The sequence below is a fragment of the Blennius ocellaris genome, assembly GCF_963422515.1.
Source record: "Blennius ocellaris genome assembly, chromosome: 20".
Classification (NCBI taxonomy): domain Eukaryota; kingdom Metazoa; phylum Chordata; class Actinopteri; order Blenniiformes; family Blenniidae; genus Blennius; species Blennius ocellaris.
The window spans coordinates 16,219,273-16,239,128 of NC_137669.1; the positions used below are offsets into that span (position 1 = coordinate 16,219,273).

At 44.8% G+C, this 19,856-nt stretch overlaps 1 protein-coding gene across 7 annotated transcripts; it reads right to left on the bottom strand.

Annotated features, from left to right (window-relative positions):
* Positions 1 to 390: 390 nt before the first annotated feature.
* Positions 391 to 19,738, bottom strand: nfyc (nuclear transcription factor Y, gamma). Of its 7 annotated transcripts, none has more exons than XM_080516321.1 (11): positions 19,675 to 19,738; positions 9,497 to 9,606; positions 9,305 to 9,373; positions 8,285 to 8,398; positions 6,091 to 6,186; positions 4,656 to 4,832; positions 3,121 to 3,189; positions 2,532 to 2,690; positions 2,132 to 2,236; positions 1,963 to 2,022; positions 391 to 1,766 (listed from the first exon to the last, which is right to left on the bottom strand). In XM_080516321.1, exons 2-11 carry the CDS (start codon positions 9,593 to 9,595, stop codon positions 1,647 to 1,649), a joined length of 1,068 nt encoding a protein of 355 aa, XP_080372447.1. In that variant the 5' UTR covers positions 9,596 to 9,606; positions 19,675 to 19,738; the 3' UTR covers positions 391 to 1,646. The 7 variants fall into 7 exon arrangements, with proteins under 7 accessions (XP_080372447.1, XP_080372444.1, XP_080372446.1 ...); XM_080516318.1 differs by having other exon boundaries at positions 9,305 to 9,376; XM_080516320.1 differs by lacking the exon at positions 19,675 to 19,738 and adding an exon at positions 16,618 to 16,829 and having other exon boundaries at positions 9,305 to 9,376.
* Positions 19,739 to 19,856: the final 118 nt, after the last annotated feature.

Genomic DNA, 19,856 nt, shown 5'->3' on the forward strand with positions numbered 1-19,856 from the left:
GTATTAAATCTTGACCCTGAGGGCAAAACCAGAGATTGAAATCTTGGCTGAAGCAGGAAGTTTCACCGTGTATGGTGCAATGCAAGATGCAATGACTTCCTTTGACCCCTTTACAAGGAAGAGAGTCGCAGAATCGTAAAAGAGAATCTGCTGTTTATGAAGGGAAGTGGCTCAAGTTTCATAAATATTAAAAAAAAAAACCATTGTAAATTATAGTCTGGTCTTTGTCGGTGACCTGCTTCTACCTGGAAATAATCCAAGTCTCTCCTGCCTCCCAGACAACTGTCCACACTAGACGGGTGTTTAGCCTTCGTAAAACAAACATCAGGACCTGATGACACAAACAACAAAAATAACCACAGAACAAGAATCTTCCAACAAGTTGTGGTTTTTATTGTTTTGTTTAAATTTTTTTTTTTTCACAAACAATGTTTGCTTACAAAAAAAAGGACGTCAAAAATAAAATTGTACCTATCTATTGCATGTCATGCTGGCAGTTTGAACTTCATGCAAAAACGATAACAACACTGATAATAATCATTACTGTACAAAAATTACTTGAAATGAGGCCAATTTCCAAAAAAACAAACAAAAAAAAGAAATGATCGTATTGAAAAAGAGCGACAGATCTATAAAAAGTTTGTTTTGTTTGCTGTTTTTTTTTTTTGCTCCAGTCATGTGTTTGTACATGAGACTTAAACCAGGGCACAAGACTTCAGACTCCAAAACCATACGAAAAGAGAGACTTGTATGAAACTGCATAAAGGCAGAGACGAGATCCTCTGCTTTAAAGACCGAAGGATGAGAAAAGAAGTGAAAGGATCAAAGAATGGAAGAGGAAAAGAGAGCGTGGGTGCTTCACACACACACCACATTACATACACAGATCAACTATACAGTCTGAAGCCCTTACAACATAAATCCATGCATCAATAATGTGAAAACATCACAAAAGAGAAAATACAAAAAAAAATAAAAAATTCCACCTAATCTTAAAACCTCTTCTCAAGATCCCTTCTATTCGATTGTTGTAAAAAGTGATATCTGAGGTATATGGCTTCATTTCGTCCATCAACTACAGAAACAATGAACGGGGTTTGTTTGATACCTAAAAGAAACACTAGAAGAATCTCATGGCTTCCTTCAACCACAGACGTGCTAAGAGACGCTCACATAGACAAAGATGGACACTATCTAGTTAGTTTTCACTTGAAGAGCGGATCATAAGGTGCCAGTATAAAAAAAAAAAAAGACAAAGTAATCTTCCCTAATGTTTTTACATCTTTAAAGAAATTCGTGTGCTAAAGGAGAACAAAACACGATTGGTTTATGTGGAAGTGGATTCACGTTTTCTTCATATGAGACATGTAGCAGGAGAGAAATAGCACATTGGGTTCAAGCAGGTAACATGTGATGGTTTTAAAAAAGTCAGTCAGTGTCCCTTTGGTTTTTGATCCACTGTACTAGATTTATGACAGAAAAAAAAAAAAAAGCATTTTCAGATATTCAGGTCCCTCCTTTCAATTGGCATTGCTTAGATTTCAAGGTTGTCAAGCCTCCTTCGTCGAAGTCGATGGCACCCGTCAGCGTCACGTGGGGCTGGTGTGCGTGTCACGTGTGTGAAGAGCAAGACTCCGGGTGGGGACTCAGTCGGCGCTGACCTGCGTGACCTGTGTGTCCGCCGTCTGGTTGGTGGACTGGATGAACATCGGCTGGGTCAGCTCCTGTCCCGCCGGCATCGTCACCTGTTGTATCTGATACAACTGCTACAAGACGGAGACAGAGAGTTCAGGGTCAGCCGTGCTGTCGCGTGTCAACTGACCTCAATGCCGTGTCGATACAAGATGCTATTTAATATCATTAATATGACTCCATTACATTTAACACTGTTATTTTACAAGGCCAACCTCAAATTAGTAACAGTTTGCCAAAAGTCCCATTAAAGCCAACAAGACGTTTTACCTGTCCGTCAGTAAACTGGTTGAACTGCTGCTGTCCTTGCTGTACCTCCGCCTGCGTGATCTAAAAGTAAAAAGAGGTATTTTTAAAAATTTGATCCAACTCTAACAACAATGTAAAAACGTTTTTCATATTTGCAAGACGTGTTGTGTGAAGGTGTTCTGTTGGTCACCTGCTGAGTGTTTGCGAGAGTCTGGATCTGCCCCTGGACCACTTGCCCTCCAGAAACCGGCTGGGCGAGACGGATGTATTGAACCTGGCCCGTATTTAGATGCACCTGCAGTTAACCAACACAAGGGGGGGACAGAGTTCGGTTTGGAACAAAGGTCATCCAAATGCAGAGGTCACAGCCATTTTCCTGCTCTCGAAAACAAGAACTTCCCTTTCTGTTCTTGGAATGCGCACGCTCTAAAAACGTGTGCTTGTATCTCGTCACAGTGAAGGATAGAAAATACTACAGTACGAAAAATGTGACGGTGATAACCATGTGACCACGTCTTTTCTTTTCATCAGGCTCACTCTCCCCTCGAGCGTCTCGTCCTCACATGAACAGGCTGGATGTGTGTTCGTACCGGTATTTGCTGGATCTCCCCCGTGTTGGTGATGATCTGCTGCATGACCTGCATGGTCTGGCCTTGAGCTTGAGCCGTCTGGGCTTGACCCTGCGGTGCGGCAGCCTGGACAATCTGCACCTGCTGACCCTCGCCAACCTGCATGGTGACAGGTGCGCTCTAACGGGGGGGGGGCAAAGAAGACAAGAGAGCGCAAAGAGAGGAAACGGTGAGAACGACATCGCACAGAGAGTTCAACTGTTGTAGGAGGTTCAGTTTCCAAACTGCAATTAAAAGTAATTTCGCACAAAAACAAATGGGCAGGAAATCACTGATTTCCTGGGCGTGCAAATTAACTCCAGTGGCAAAGCGCTTCTTCTGAAACTGTATTAGTTTGATAATAGATCGGCGTGCACATGGGACACAGGGACTTAAGGTGACGAAGCAGGTTCTCTTCTGTCCGTCACATAATCCAGGAAAGGCCACCTGATCTCATGCTGTGGTCACCCCTACAGACCGAAGTCACCCGAGCACGACGGAGCTTATGGGCGAGCGGTCACCTGCAGGGCCGCGGTGCTTTGTGTGTACGTATAAAAGTATGTGTGTTTACCGTGATGGGTGTGCCCTGTGATTGCACCTGCACTTGCTGTAACTGCTGCATGGTGGCACCTTGTAACATCTGATGGCCGACAGGACGGAATGAGAAAATGAGAGAGAGACACACAGTAAGAAAGCAGCGATTGCAACAGGGTCAACACACAAAAGTAAGCACGAGTGGTGTGTGTGTGTGTGTGTGTGTGTGGGCGCAGAAAGCTGAAAAGTTAGGGCAGAAAACAGTGACGTGAAATTAGCAAGTGACATTCAAGAGCGTGTTCATGAGAATCCAACGTAAAACTGTGACAATGACAAAGGAGCTGAAGAGAAAAATGATTTTTTTTAAATAATTACTATGTACACTAGAGTTACTGCAGTTCATTTGACTGAAGATGTATAAAAGAGTCTAAATGATTTGATACACCAGTGAAAACTAGTAACACTAAAAGTTGTGCTCAGACGTATGAAAGAAATGAGCTGAGATCTCATTCAATCTCATCCTCATCTTTTTTTTGCTCAACCTTAAGACTCAAGAGGGAATATTTTCATCCAGTAGAATAAAAGGGAAAAGAATTACAGTGAAGCGTCAAATCCAGAATGATTTCTCTTTTCGAAGATTCTCGAGGCGGCGCCTCATTACAGGCCCACGATGAAGTCTCTGTATGGCGAGTGTCGGAGTGCGACTTCGTAACGTGAATCAGACCGGGGCTAAAGAATAACAGCTCGGCTGAAAGCAATCTGCTCAAGCAACATGAAGCTCCACCGCATGCAATGATTAAACTGGAAGGAGAGAGAAAATAGCCGGAAGGCACTATTGATCCAGATTCGAGGAATGACAGCGAGCGGGATATTGGTCCCAATGCCGCCACATGGCCACCTTTCCATTTGACCTGAGCCTCAAACCCCCGTCATCGCTTGATTAGAGACAAATAAAGACTTCCGTCTTTTAACATCTTAACTGGGAAGAGAATCCTGACTCGGCATAAACTGCACTGTGACTGTGCGGGGAACCGAGTGAACGCAACTGTGTGTGGTGACGTAATTTACTCACAACGATGTGTGACTTTATTCAGCAAATAACCTGCAATAATCAACCATCAAAAAAAAAAAATCTCTCTTACAGGAGAAAGTAGGACGTCACATCTTTTTGAACAACAAGTCTTAGAACGAGTGTTTGCTCTGCAGGACTGCGATGAGTGGGTGTTCACCGAGTGTGCCTCTCCATGTGCTGGGTGTGTTTGGAGGCCCTGTTCTGCTTTCTGGTGGGAGAGGCGGCTGCTTCTATATGTGAGCGAGGACTAATATCGAGAAGACCAGCCAGCGTTACCCAACAAACGACACTGTTGCAGCTGGATTAGCAGGACTGGGTGGTGCTAGAACAAACAACTGAAACGCCCTGTGAGAAGCAAATATCCATGGTTCACAGATAGAAGAATGAACTTTATTTGTCCATAGTATCAACTGGGTTTCAGTACATTTTAAGGATTTTTTTTGCCCCTTTGCTGGTCCAGTGAATTTTCGTTGTTTATTTTTTAAAGAAATGTTAGTTACCTGTCCTTGCTGCGGCTGTGCGATGATGATTTGTCCAGGTTGGATGGTCGTGGCTGCTTGTGCTGCAGGTTGCTGGCCCTGCTGTGCACCCTGCACCTGCACCGCTCCCGGCTGCTGGGCCAACGTGAAGTAGTACTGCACGGGCTCTGCTGGGGCCACGGACTGACGCATCTCCTCCTGAACGTGCAAACATAAACACGCACCAACACAAAGCACACACACACACACACACACGTTGGAGGCCTATCAGTTCATTACATCTCCATGAATTATTTTTGCTGGTGTAACGGTAGAGGAGAGCAGTCTTGATAAATAAGTGATGGGATGAAGCTGGGGAAGAGTAATGCAACCTGGATGCAAGATCCATTACAAGCATCATACTGGTCAATAACATAGAATGCAGGCATGCTCATGTCAAAATCATCAACCGTTCCAATAAGCCTGCATTTATCATCTGGACTGTAGAACTCACTTCTTTAGGTATATCTATGAAGCCTAATATAATCCAGTAAAACAGTGCAGCCTTTACAAAGGCAATAATGTTCAGTTTTGCCGGGATGGTCAGAGGCTTCACTTTCACTTCACTCAATATTCAGCATTTCTTACATTTATTTATTGGAATATTGTTCGTTTGGTGAAGCAGTGACTTTTTCTGTTTATAAGAAACTAATAATGAAACGAAAAGTATGGCGTGCTTTGTGTGTGCGAGCACGTCTTCCTTATCCAACTTGTTCTTGGCTTCGCGACAGAAATAATTTCATACGCTTGTTCTCATTTGCGCACTTTTTTTTAATATCACGATAAAATCCCGATTGGGCCCTCACTTGCGTCATTCAGCTTTAAAAGTGACTAATGAGCGTGGCTTCATCTTGACGAGGTTCCTCCGTCACCAGAAGCGTAAACACCCCTCTCCCAGCTCCATGACAACACAGCTGAGAGTGTAGGATGTTTACATGCCTGGAGACAGTCTACTTGACAACAAATTTCAACGTCTCATTTGATTGTCTGCTTCGCTTTTTATACTGTATTTTCCTTGTCAATTGTTAGTCAAACTCCAAGTGAGAAAACAACGACGATGAACAACATGTTTGACGCTACGAGTGATGTTTAGCAACTCACTGAGACAATCTGGTTCCACTGTTGAAGTCACAGTTGGCTGTCTGCGGCAAGAAGATGCTGCAAACATCCGACTGAAAGCCCTCACTGTCAAAACCTCAGCTTCCAGTCAAGGATGTTTACAGCACCTACGAGTTGCCAACAAAAGGAAAAGTACCTGACTTGAATAATCAAATGAGCAGCGCTTTGGCCTGATGTAACGTGTGTGTGTGTGTGTGTGTGCGTGAGGAAACTGTTTCCCACTGAGCTCTCAAACAAGACCTGCTTCCTCACCACTGGACCGGTAATACGACTGAAAGCAGTGATTGCTTTGTCTCACCTGACGTTTCGGGGGCTTCAGGTCATCGCGGGGAACGATGTCAATCAGGAAGTCGAACTGGTCAAACTTGGTTATCGCCATGGCGATGTCATTCCTCTGCAAGCATGGAAAGTCACAAAAGGCGAAAAGGTCAAAGGTTAAGTCTTTAGATGCAGCGACTGATGTATATTTTTATTTGAATATGGTCCAGGGTCTGAGGTCATTGCTTCAGAAATAGCCACACAAGAGGCTACAGTGGGATTGAAATGCAGTTCCCAGTAGTAATGAAACAGGTGTTTGCTTTCATAATTGCGCTCAAAGAAAGAGATACTAATTTTAGACTTGAAGTCAGTGGTCCAAAGATAGATCTATTTAGATAACTTGTTAATTAACGGAGTCACATTTCCAGTAAAAACCCAAATATTTTCAAATTGCAGATTAATATTTGTGCTGTTTATTTTTCCACTGAAATGTGGTTTTTGAGCTAGAGAGAACATTTCATATAACACTTCGGACTTAAAGAAACCATCGAAGGCTGTCATTTGTTTTGTTGATTTACGTGGAATGAGCTCCCACTGCCCGTCAGACAATCTCCCTCACTGTCCACTTATAAAACTAATCTTAAGACTCATTTTTATTCCTTGGCTTTTAACCATGTTTGAGACTGTGCCTGGTTTTATTGTTGTCCATTTTATTGTTTGGTTTTTACTGTTTATAATCTTCTATTGCATTTTTTTTTTTTGGCTTTCATGTGAAGCGCCTTGGCTTCAGCCACAGCTGTTTTCAAGTGCTCTATAAATAAAGCTGACTTGACTTTTATAAACAAAAACAACAACAAAAAATTCAGAACACTTGCTTGATGGTACAAAATGAGAATAATTAATGGTGTCAACTTAAAAGAAAGTTAAACAGCCAATTAGTCAGATGTCAAAAACAAACAGTATAGTAAGATAAAAATACAAATCTGTGTGTGATGAACAGGAATGACATTTCCCTGCCCTCGTGAGCACACGCTTTGCTTCCATACCCCTTCCTATATCCACAGCAGTGCGCTGTCTCTGTGGAATTTTCCACAGGATATTGGCTGTCGAGACCCCCTATTGTGGCCCTCCCTCCTCTACAGACTATTTATAGCCGCTTGATTAATATCTGGTAACATCAGGTCACATCTACACTTGTTCTATTGATGAGCGTTGCCATGGTGACCCCGATCGGCGTGCCCCTTTCACAATAGGACTCAGGTTCTACACGTGTGTGCTTGTGCAAATAGAGGGGAGGGGGGAGGAGGAGGGAGGAGGAGGGGGGAGGGACGGGTGGGGGCACTGTCCCTCACGTAGGCAAAAGAAAATCACTCGTTCACAATGCAGGTGGCGCTGGTGTCTAATGTGGCATCTGTGGTGAAAAATACAGTCAACATGTACACTTCTGCAGTAGATGTTTCTATTTAAAGCAGTGAAGAGCAGGACTGTCATTAAGAATAGAGATATGGCAAAACTAACGCAAAGTGAGCACATTTCCAAAGTAGGTCTTCAGTGTGAGTCTTCACCAAGACTAACTGATAAGACAGATTACACTGTCTTTTTTTCCTCTTTTTTTTTTTCTTTCCCCCCGGCCTCTTTTTCTACCTGCGTTGGCACACACACACATATCCATGGACTGCTAATCTCTCTGAGGTATGCGAATGGATAAAGTGGACTTAAGGGCTTTCATGTTCTGCCCCACAGTTTTCCCCTTTTGACATCCAGGTGAGACAAGCGCTGGACTTATTCTCCCGACTGTTTCCATCAGCGCTTTCCTGTCCTCTGCTTCCTTTCACTCCTGGAGCTTTCTCGGGCCCATCATGAAGGCAGAACAGGAAAAATGGCACCGGGGAAGAAAAGTGGGTCACCAGCGCCCGTCTGGCTTTGCTTTTAAAGTCAGTGGAAGGAGAAAGAACTTAACAGGGAGATAGTCCTCAAGGGGATGCTGGTATAGGGCCTCTGCTTGTAAACACATACACACATAGGGGTGGAACTGGATGAATAGAAAGCAACAAGCCAGAAAAGACTGCAAATTGATGCGAGAGTGCGGGACAAGAGCTAAAAAGAAGGTGGTAGAAATGTATAGAAGTAGGCTGGAAAAGTCACAAATCAACTGAACTGTGATCTGTATGTGGTCAAATGTGTCATTTAAGAAGATAAAAAAACAAAAAAAACAACTCAATGGTGTTTCTGACCTGTAGTGTGCGTCTCTTGTTGTCCTCAGTGTGGATCCATGCTCTGAGGGTGAGCTCCGTGATGAAGATCTGAGCTGCTTTGGCAAACAGGACAGGAGCCTCGGCACTGATCATCTGAGGAGAGGAGATACGGTTACACCTGGTTAATTTTACGCTGACCGACCACAATCACACATCATCAAAACCATAAATCACTCCGGACCAGAGTCTCAGTGGAGTTACAACAAGGTCGCATATGCTGCAAAGCAGAAAATCATTGCACTGATTAATCAGGTTACAAACACTTCTACTTATATTCTTTAAAAATCCCATATGATCAGAGCACATTGGTAACAAAACTGACTATTCTGTAGGCCACAAGTAAGCCTACACAGGACACAACATAACAGAATACGTACACAGAATACCATTCACATGCAGTGAAAGCTGCTGTCTCATGGATGTCAGAGGGGTCGCTCCTTCAGATATCAGCGATCTCCTGATCTCTTTACCGCTCTAAGCTGCTGCTTAACTAAGGGGATAGCACAGAACCTTCAAGCCACACACATGTTACAGTGCTTTTTTTAGAGGCTATGAGCGGTCACAGCATAATGAGGGGGAAATAATCACTCCACCGTGAGCCATAACTGCCTACTTGAAGACAAACGAGAAATGTTCGGAGTTGGGAACATTCCTCTGAACAGAGTTCATGCAGACATCTGCAAAAAGCAGGCATAACAGGGCAGACTTTGACGTTTGTTGTTCCTAAATGGAATTATTCGCCATGATAACAAGGCAAATAAAATTGTGATCCCACAGCTTTACAACACGACCAACAATTTGCAGCAACGTGGGGCCAATTTAAAACACTTAGTTGTTAAAGATCACTTTGGGCTTATCCTGGTGCAGAGCACTAAAACAGTTCAGCTACTTGTACTGGCTACAATGTCCTGCTTTCAAAACCATCTTGCTTTTTTCCCCCCACTACATGCTCGACATTATTTCTTCTGAAGGGTTCCTCCACTTAAGGTCTCGTTTTACCTTGACATCCTCATCCAGCTTCATGATTTTCTTGATTCGAGCTAAAGGTAACTCTTGCACACGAAAATCCTTCTGGAAAGAAGAGCACAAGGAATAGGGGAAAGAGAGTGTTTTGTGTATAAGTATCGGAAGACCACATTGAATCCTTGAATCTGCGTGATGAATTTGCCGGTGTGCGTTTGTTTAACGTACCAGAGTTAAGTTCCTGATCTCCTCCATGACGCGCGGCCAGAAGGACTGCAGAGTCTGCTGGGCATCGCTGCCCCCAGCGCCAAACGCATCTGCAGACATCTTCTACTCTGCTGTATGAAAGGAAACAGAAAGATGGAAGGAGATTAAAGCAAACAATTAATCATTACAGAAAAAAAACACAACACATGTAGACATTTCATCAGTCTGGAACAGGTCAAGGTTGCACAGCAGGTCCAAACCAGGCCTGTGGAGCTTTGAGCTCTTCCCGTGTGTGTAACAGCCACATATCCTATCACGGCCTATAATTAAAATACGCTGAAATCTAAAATAGAGACCGAAGGGGGTTACTATTCTTATCCTCGTGGGATGTTGACATGCCCAAGACCCCACTAGCAGTCTGGCCGCATGCTCCCTGATTATGAATGGCTTTCTCACCTTCAGCACATAGCTGCAGCTTCTCTGTAAACACATGCGCATCATGTGCAAGTCAGTAGCTGCAGGTGACCCCACATCATGAGGACAGTGCTGAAGTGACCTAGAAGGCAGCGGTGATTTGTGGCCCGCTGGAGCCATTTTATGACAAACTGGCAAAAGAAAAATGCTCACACATCATCCAAATGTTGTGAAGAAAAATAACCAAGCTATTGCTAACAGATACTTGTTGACATAAATGCAAGGGGTCTGATGGTTTGAAAGAGGATCCAGCATGTTACTATGGCATGTCAGGAATCTGCTGGGGGAATATTGGCCTGCTTGTCTCAACATGTAAGAGCTTGGAGTGTCTTGATCAAACTCTTTCACTCTCTCCCTTCGCTCCCTACCTTGGTGAAAAGACTCGACAGAAGGGGGAATAATAGGAAACGTGAGGGGGGGGGGGGGTAGGAGGGTGGGGGGGCAGAACAAGAGATGAGTGTTTGGAGCTACTCAAGAGAGACGAGATGCGTTTGTGTGTGTGGTGCTGAGGGAGGGGTTAGTGCCTTGTCCAGTTCAGCATTAATCCAGCACTAAGACAAAGTGCCAAAGGCTTTAACAGGGGGAGGTAGGAGACGGGGCCACAGCCAGAGCTGCTGTGCAAAACTGCTATGTGGGTCAAACAAGACAGAAAGAGGGAGACACAGGGAGAAAAGGAAGACTTGACACCACAAAAAAGGAGCGTTTTAGGCAAGTGGGGGGGGTGGTCTCATTTTTATCATGTCTTCTTTCCTTGCACTGGGCCCACAAGCATGAATGGCTCCATCCGTGGTGTCGCTGACAGAGGAGTACAGTATGAAGGACAGCCGGTCCGACACTCCGCTAAAGCCTCCTCTTTTAGGTTCTGGTGCAGCTTCAATATAAGGGATTGCTGTCACTTTGTCTCTACAGGAGCTCCTTTATAACCATTAAGTGCAGCAGTAAAAATTTCCCAACAATAAATCACAGATTCAGGATGGAGGATCTCCACGTGAGTGATGTTTTACAGGAAAGATCACTTCTCTGGCAAATGTAGAAGTTACTGAATAATAGAGAAGAAGCGCTGCTGCATCCTGTTCTGTCATTCACTTTCGACAGACAGTAGCCTAAATCAATAAGACACAACACAGGACACGAGGGGAGCTTTATATAAATCAATCGGGCCGCTTGTAGCTATGGCATGCCATGCTAGTGATTGACCTTGACAGTGTCTCCCCTTCCCTGTATGACGCTCCAGTGTCCAGTTGCATTTCAAGGTTGATTGAAAACCTGCAGTCTCCAGGACAATCCCAGAATTCCACGGGGCAGGAGTGGCTGATGGGGATTGTAGTTTTTTTTTAGACGTGTGCACAATTGCGAACTGACCTCTACACATATGGCTAGCCTAAAGAAGAATTTGCAGGCATCGTGAATTCACAAATAAGAGGAGCAATTTAAGAGCAGAGTGCAGTTTCAGGCAAGTTGTTTACTCTATGGATGACCATTCAAATTTTAACAACGGTGACAATACTGTGGTCCAGAAGGATGATGACTTCAAATAGAAAACTATTTAATGATCAAATTAAGACAAAACACAAGCTACAAAAACTCTTCCTCAGTTTCCACACCTAGTCATAACCTCTCTACTAAAAAACTCTGAAGATAGTGTTGTACTAATATCAGACCCCTGTTCTCTGACCTTATGACCTTCAATGAAAATGCACTGTTCATATCTGCAGGACAGGACCGAAACAAGATCTGAAAGTGAGAAGAAAGGAAAAGCAAGGTGAGGCAGGCTGAAGCCTGGGAAAGTGGCATAGAAAAAAGGAGGCTAAGTATCAACATGTCCTTGAACATAGCTCCGCCAGCTAGCTTGTGTGTTCCACGCAGAGTATACCTACATCAATGGAAGATTTGCGTGTCGTGTTTGTCACGAACGAAGAACATTACGACATGGTTCCGTGCAACATTTTCCAATGACTGGTCAAATCAAGACTCAGAGCACTGAGCAGGGCTATTCTCTGCAACAGGAAATCTCTGAATCTCCCTAAAAGCTAATAAATGTCAACTTTATAAAAGATGCAAAGGGTCTGAAGGTTGAAGCAGGCGACCTGAGTAAGGCGCAATGGCGTGTTTCAAATACGATAAGGGCAATCCGTTTGCGTGTTTTGAAGTATCTAATGTTTTACTGTAAAAGGAAAAATTAGGATCAAATGTTACGTGGTTTGAACCAGATACTGCAGATTATTCTGTAGGACTGAGAAAGGTTCATCTCTGCTGTGTTGCTCTAAGCTGCGACTGTTGGCTATATTAGGGTACATGATGCCTCTCCTCTCCTCTCCTCTCCTCTCCTCTCCTCTCCCCTGCAGCCCTGTTGTCCTTCATCGGGTCGTCAAGGCAGACAAATGCTGGTGTTCAGTTTCCTGCAAACTCGACTCTACATGCGTGCCTTTGAGAACAATTGTTTGTTCTGTCGACTTCTTCTAATACTTCCTTCAACTGTCCCTCGTTGTGCAGTCTCTTGACCAGCAGTTTCTATCTCTTTGTCACATGTGCCTTTCTCTTTTCCCGTCTTCTTTACTTTCACCTGGCCCTGCTTCTTCCAAGCACTCAGAGAAAGTCAATGCTGCTTTGCTTGAAGCAGCTGAATCAGCGCTAATGTTGTTCTGCCAGTCCTGTATCTCTTCTCTCGAGTTCCCTCTATCTCACCCCCCCCCCCCCCTCCAGGTTCCTGGCACGTCACATCAAGTGGCCACTCACAGCAGCAACTGTGACTCGCTCCAACTCTGACATCACATCACTTTACATGCGACTTCAATTCCGGTCCAAATGAACCCGGTAGGACCTGAGATCAGCATGTCAAGACAGATAACCGGAAAAGACACAATGACAAAAAAAAGTATCGCTCATCCGTGTCTTTTAATTTGCTCTTTAAGGTTATTGGATGAAAAAACAAACAGGGCAAAGAGGCAGAGGTTTCGGTGTCATTTTAAAAGCACTAACAGAGATGAATTTGATCACGCTGGATGGTTCTGCAACTAAAAGCTCTCTTGATGACCCGGCCACTGGTCTGAGTTCTTCTTCATTTTGCTGAGTGTCGGCGAAAGGGAATGAGTGGTGAACTTTCCCCTGAGGTGATTTGATATCACAATCACTGTCACAGTGGTGAAGAAGTCATTGCATCCTTGATGTTTTTTTTCCCCCTGAAGCAGGACTGACACTTCACATTGAAGCAGATGTGCACTGAGTGAACCCGACCCTTGAAGAACCAGCCGCGTATGATAAACCAAAATTAATGTGAGTGTACGTGACAAGTGGTTTATTTTGCTTTAAGTGTCTTTTTTGTCAACCTCACAAAGTAAAACCATCAGCTTTCCAGGTGATCAAATAGGTAATTGAAAAATGTGAAATACGTATCATTCATTTTCTTTCTTTAAATAGTTTAATTTGTTTTATCGAGATTTACAAAATTGAAAACTTGCTCATGGAAGTAAAGTAAAAATTACACCTCCTTATCATAGCAATAAACTAATGTAACACAGCCATTGCTCCAAACATCACTGTCTCTCAGATTTTTGAAAAATCCATCAGTATTAAAAAAGAAAAACATAGCAGATAGATAAAATCAAAAGTAGCCTGACTAGCTATATATGCATGTGTGTGTGTGTGTGTGTATTTTTTTAATCTAATCATGGAAGTCAAAAAGTGTGGGGTTGGGTTAAAAATGCTCAACTTTCTAAGCACTCACCTTGTTGAACCCATTTACAAACACCACTCAAAAACAAACTGGCATGGGCAGAGCAGGCAAGGTAAATGATCTACTTGTGCAAAAACAAAAAACATTAAGTTCCCAGCCGAGAATTACAGATTAACCACTGGGATACGCGTGCAATTTTTACACAAATGTTTCAAAATGCTTAATGATATTAAAAAAAAAAGAGAGGAAAAGACATGGTTTTGGACAATGTGTTCACTCTGTATGAGATGTAGCGCAACATTTAGTGCTGCTGGACTCAGTGGGCAGACCAAACAGCCCAGCAAACTTTGCCCTTGGTTCTGCTTCCAGCCAACTCCAGGAAGTGCTAGTCACTGATCTCCCAAGGTCATTCAACAGAGGAGAGAGAGAAACCAGAGAGGGAGGAGGGAGGAGAGAGAGAGAGAGAGAGAGAGAGGGGGAGAGAGAGAGAGAGAAATGAAAGAGAGAAGGGGAGGGCAAGGGGGAGGATAGAATAGGACAGGTTTTTCAACTTTCGCTGCAGCACTTAAGTGACCCCAGTGGTTAATGCTGTGTACTTTCGAAGAAGCCCCATAAAAATATCACATACTATACATATTGGTTGTGTTCCGCATTCCCCTTTGAGTCGCACTTCCTCGGCGTCCTCTCATCTCTCTCCACATGTTTCCTTCGTCAGTGCTGACAGAGAGACTGCAGGAGTCAATCTCACATTCCTGTGACCTTCATCCAATGCTAGGCCCAGTCTCTGGCGTCAAAGTAGGCAGGGCTAAAGGTACCTGCATATTGCAAGCTGGAACACAGCTGACTCCCCCGGGCTGCCCACATACTGTCTCTAGTGACAGTGTACACATATAAAAACCAAGCGGGGCAAGGGCAAAAGCGTAGACCAGCGGTGGTAATGGTCACCCTAGTGATAAGCTGAAAACAGCCTGGTTATGCCTGAGCGGTTAGCGTCTTTCGTTTACTTTTCCTCCTCTGTGCGCCTATGGCAAAACGTAGGGTACAAATGATATTCAAATCTCATGCAGACAGCAGCCAACCCTGGGATTTGGCAGCAAGGGCTTCAACTTAAGAGTTATTTTTAGTCTCCCTCTCTCAATCTCTCTCACTCTCTCTCTTTACCCAACGGGACTTTGTTTTGTGAAAGGCACCAATGGAAACTTTCAATTAGGGAGTGAAGGGAGAAGAGAGTAAGGGAGGCAGAGGCAAGTGAGAGAAGAGGCACCCTCCAAAGATTCCATCAGAAGAGATCAGATCAAACGATTATCCTCCTCTGCCCCCGAAGCTGACAGGCTGACAGTCTGTCCCATCTGGGCATCTGGCGCTGTCAGGGAGGGGGCCGGGGGGGTCCTGAGGTCACTGAGACCAGCTGCACCTCCACCCCTGGGGACCTCCGACACCAACAGTGACAACAACACTGAGAATTATCCTCTTGGAGTTTTTCATGTACAGCCACTCTTCTTTCAACATGGATGCCATTGTTGCAAGTTGGCTCTGCGTCACTGTCTCGTGTTAACGTGTCTGAGAGAAAACGTGGGGTCAGATTTGCCACCTGAGGCATTGTAGCAGCACTAGTCTCTACGAGATCAGAAAGAGAAAAAAAAACAGTCCACTAAGCTAGCATCTCAGCACAAAGGCAGGACCTGGCTGCCATGCACTTATATGCAATCAATAACAGATCTATAACTGAGTGTCAAATTCTGTTTTTGTATGCACAGTTGTCTAAAGTTACAAAACCTGACATCCAAAGACAGTCGGATTTTACATTGTTACTTTGACTAGAAAACAAATGCAATAAATACACAACAACTGCAATAGACTTTTTTTTTCCTCGCCCGTCTGTAAAACTGTCAATGCTCCACAGAAGTGACAAGTGAAGGACGCGGATGAGAGATACACACAAAACACGCACCACCAATCTCTCATAGAGAGTACTACAGGACAGGAGAGGGAGGGGGGGGGGGGATTGAGGACGGCTGTAAAGGACAGACACTGTCTCACTGCTGCGTAGCGTGATGGAGAGCGAGACGTCGGAAAGTGAGCGGAGATAAAAACTCCTTTTCTCTGAAACTCAAAGCAACTTCGCTCGACAAGTGTTCTCCACGAGTGTGTGATTTCAGCTGTCAGACTTACCCCCGTGCCCTTCATGGTGAACAGTCTGCCCTGCTGGAGCACAGCAGAAACAGAGGGAAACAGATAGCCCTGTCCAAGTCTCCTTGAGAGCAGCAGCAGAAGCAAGCAGAGGTTGACAGAAAAAAACTCACTCATGCTCCTTCACTTCCTCCAGTACTCTGATCGTATCAACAGACAAAAGGCACTTTGGCTTCACTGGACGGCTTTAAAAAGACTCTAAGCCCGGACATACAGCGAAGATCAAGCCCCCCCCACCCCTTCCTCTACCCCTCCCCCTTTCTCTCTTCCACTCTCCCTTTACACATTGCCCCGTCTCCTTCAACAGCCCCCCCAACGTCCTCCTCCTCAGACATAGTCCCGTCTTTTCTGTTTCTTTTCCACTAAGTCTCCCTCAACTTGCTGACCTTCTCTTTTGCTGCCTATTTTACTCTCTCTCCCCTCTCCCTCTCTTCAGCCAGTGACCCAGTTTGTCTTTGAGATGACCCCTGGCCTGGTGCAGAGAAGAGGGTGAGAAGGAATAGAAGAGCAACACAGCAGCAGCAGGCAAATAGTACAGCGGCACTCCCGACTCACAGACAAAAATCTCTAGCCTCCTTCCCCTTTAACATTCAAGAGTAATCAATCTAGCATGCTACATGATACTCAAATCCCGCCTCACGTCCGCCTCCTGCCTCATTCCTGGGCTTGCGACCAATGAGGCGACAGAACCGCCCTGCGCTATTGGACACTGCACACTCCGATCAGCCTTGACACGTCCCCCGCTCCTCCTCTTTCCTCCGCCCAACCCCCTTTTACCGACAGCCAACTTCCTGCTCTAAGTTACCTTGAGCTGCAGGATAGGGGTCAGGGAATAGAAAAGGGGAAGAGAGAGTGGCGATAAGAATAGCTGAAAAAGAGCAGATAAAGTTGCGGAAAGCGCTCGGCGCGTGAGGGAGGGTGTGCTGGCTGTGGCTTGCCTCGGCATCGTCTCTTCTCAAGCGGTCCTCTGCCTCTGACGCTGTTGGACGGATGAGAAAGGTTCCACGGCTGCTCTCTGACAACTGCTCTCTGCTTATTTACAATGTCAAACTAAATGTCTCCCTTGGCCCCGCCTCCACTGTGATGCTACAGGCTGACAGTGGAGTGATGCAGGCGGCCACGCTCTCCCTGACTGGCTCAGAGAGGTGCCAGAAAGGATGCCGCATGTTGCATCCACATGATTTAAAGTACAAAAGCATAGCAGGCAGACTCCCCGTCTCATACGTGTGCACGGTCCTACATGCACATCCACACACATGCACGTTTTGTCCTTGCTTTCACATTTATCCTTGCTCACACTCACAGGCACACTGCGACCATCTAGCCTCAAACGAATCCACTTCCTATCATGACATTCACTGTAATGTTGATTTTATGCCAACCATGAAAACAAATGTATATGGTATCATTATTTATTCAGAGTGTAAAGAATATAAAATAGCACTTTAGTCAACTAATGAATAACTAACTGAGATAGTTGTGCAACTTGTAGCAACACAATTCCTATAAAATCCTAACAAAAACTAGAAGTCACATTTACACAAAAACTGATGAGCCAGATCATTATGAAACCTTAGCACAAAAACAGAAGACACAGCAGACAGACGCAGTTGTGGGAGAGTAGGGGGGGAAAAAGTGTGTATAATTCTTGTCCTATTTGTGGATAAACAAGACCTAAGTGATATGGGTGAAACTCTGCAAACAAAGATATTGTTGTCTTGACCTCAAGAAATTTGCTTACAGCAACTTCCACAATTTAAACGTCATCAAAAAACCACGTCAGCAATGTCACACAATGCCCTTCTTGTTAACTCATCCCAGGTTCAATCTGAACACTTTCTTACACTGAAACACCAACGCAGGGCTCTGCTGCTCATGTGCACAACCCATGATGCCCAATGCACCACTGACAACATCAGTGATTTCAGGTCAGAAATCAAAACTCATGCAAAGCTTCAAAAGCTAAACTCCTGAGAAACGATGGTGTGGCCCAGAGCTTGTGCTGCATATGCCTGCAATTTTCTAATACAAGCTTGAGGGAGAGAGAGAGAGCAAACCTGCCCCATCAATGAAAAACCCAGGGGGGGAGGGGAACCGGAAGGATGGAGAAGGACAGAGAGGAGAGTGGTTACGGGATGGGAGGGGTGGGACAAGTGGAGGGAGGGCGAGAGAACAAGATAGAGACTCAAGAGAAACAAAGCAAAATGTTCCCTTTTCTATTTTAGTGAGGAGCGCGGGGACTAAAAACAGGTACTACTGACACCCAGTTAATGATTGGAGTGAAACTGCACAAAGATTAACCTTTTCTTCATGACTGGCCATGCAAGAACAGCTCTCGTTCACGCTGTAGGTGCATTCTGCCTACCCAAAATGCCTCAGTAATGACACCTGGCAAGGTCACCATACAAATAAGACCTTCCCATGACCTGCGCTGCCCGTAGCAGGGACATGTTTGCTCTCACCGATGCTGTTTGGAGATAAACATATACCACCCAGACACTGGGTTTCATAAACACACAGCACCCTCAGGGTAGCCAGGCCAACCAAGCATTCACCCACAAACATGCAAAAACACGTGACCACCTTCAAAACTACCTGCTTAACCGACTCCTAGTATTAACTCGACTTAAACGCTTTACAGATAAAACAAACAGTCGTGCAAGGAAATGAGCATTTGCATCCCAAGAGTAAGACTGGGAAAACTATGCAGTGGAAAGGCTGAAAAAAAACAAAGCTGTACTCAACTTTGTGTTCGATGCTGGAAAAGCATGGGCATTGCTGTAAAGTAAGTGTCAAAATTACGAAGGAATACACGAGAAACATGGTATTGTTTCCTATATGAAGTATGTACTTCAACATGTCAGAAACACACGCTGTATGGCCAGCTAACTGGGATGTATTCCGATATTGTGGGCGAATTAAATATTGTTTGGAATCGTTAAAAATCCGGTGCGTTCATGACTTCACTGGGGGGAAAAACAAGAATTGCACAGTACTTTACATGCAGAATGCACTCATTGTAAGCACGGGGTTGCCGTTTAACTGCTCTGCCTTCACGGTGATGTTGTACTTTATCCATTACCCATTAAAAGGTTGAAGAAAGTGGCTGACTGGACAAACGAAAACCGACGCTGCCCACTCAAGCTAGCAGGCGGACGTCGGGATTAAAAAAAATAATCTCAACAAAGGTCCGAAAAATACCAGGAAATTTGGTGTTACAATTAAACCGCATCTCGAGACAGCAGCACCCCCAAAACACGTTTAGCATCAACGGCTAACATTGGGACCGCCGTCGATGACCGTGAGTTGGTGCTTGACGTTAGTGAAGTTAATGGGAGCTTTGTCGGAGACGCACACAGCTGCTGACGGCTGTACAGCACAGATGTTCGATTTAAACTTCCTACTGACAACGACTCTTGCGGTCATTGTGAAACTTTGCGAAGCTGGGAAAGAAACAGTCTAACCAATAAAGACAACGTTTGGATCTGTCCTTCAGACCAATCAAACCTCGGACTAGATTCCACCAATCAAGGTTTTTAAGGGCTAAGTTCGTTGTGAAACTGTCGCCATTTCGGCTCCACTCGAAATAGCCACTTCATCCACCAAATATGCTGATGAGCGCCAAGATGGCGGGCACGCAGTGACAGTTTCCTCGCCGCCTGTGATCCTTTCAGCGGGCCACCAATAAGCGCCTCAGAGAGCGGGGAGGGAAATGGCGCCTATGTTCATCTTCCAAAACAACCGTCTATTGGTCAAGAACAGCAAATGAAAAGGAGCGAACTAATTGCCCCGAGTTCCACCCGGCGCGGATACCGTTCGAGTAGATATTCTACCCACAAATAATATTTATGTTCTTACTTACTTTCTTTAACGGGTTGTAGGTGAAGTCCGGCGCAGCGTATTATTTATTTTATTTAGCTTGCGAGGGGAAACAAGATGGCTGCGATTCGAACCGGAAATACTCCGGCGCACAAACGCGATGACGTCGACGCACGTTCCCCTGGGAACGGTACACATTGTGGACCACGTTCGGTCATTAAAAGT

Excerpts from the sequence above, each read along its gene's own strand:
- nfyc (XM_080516318.1), bottom strand. The coding sequence starts at position 9,595 with ATGTCTGCAGATGCGTTTGGCGCTGGGGGCAGCGATGCCCAGCAGACT. Across the intron at positions 2,691-3,120 it reads CACAGGGCACACCCATCACG|AGCGCACCTGTCACCATGCA; the intron begins GTAAACACACAT and ends CCCCCCCGTTAG. Across the intron at positions 2,023-2,131 it reads CTCTCGCAAACACTCAGCAG|ATCACGCAGGCGGAGGTACA; the intron begins GTGACCAACAGA and ends TTTTACTTTTAG.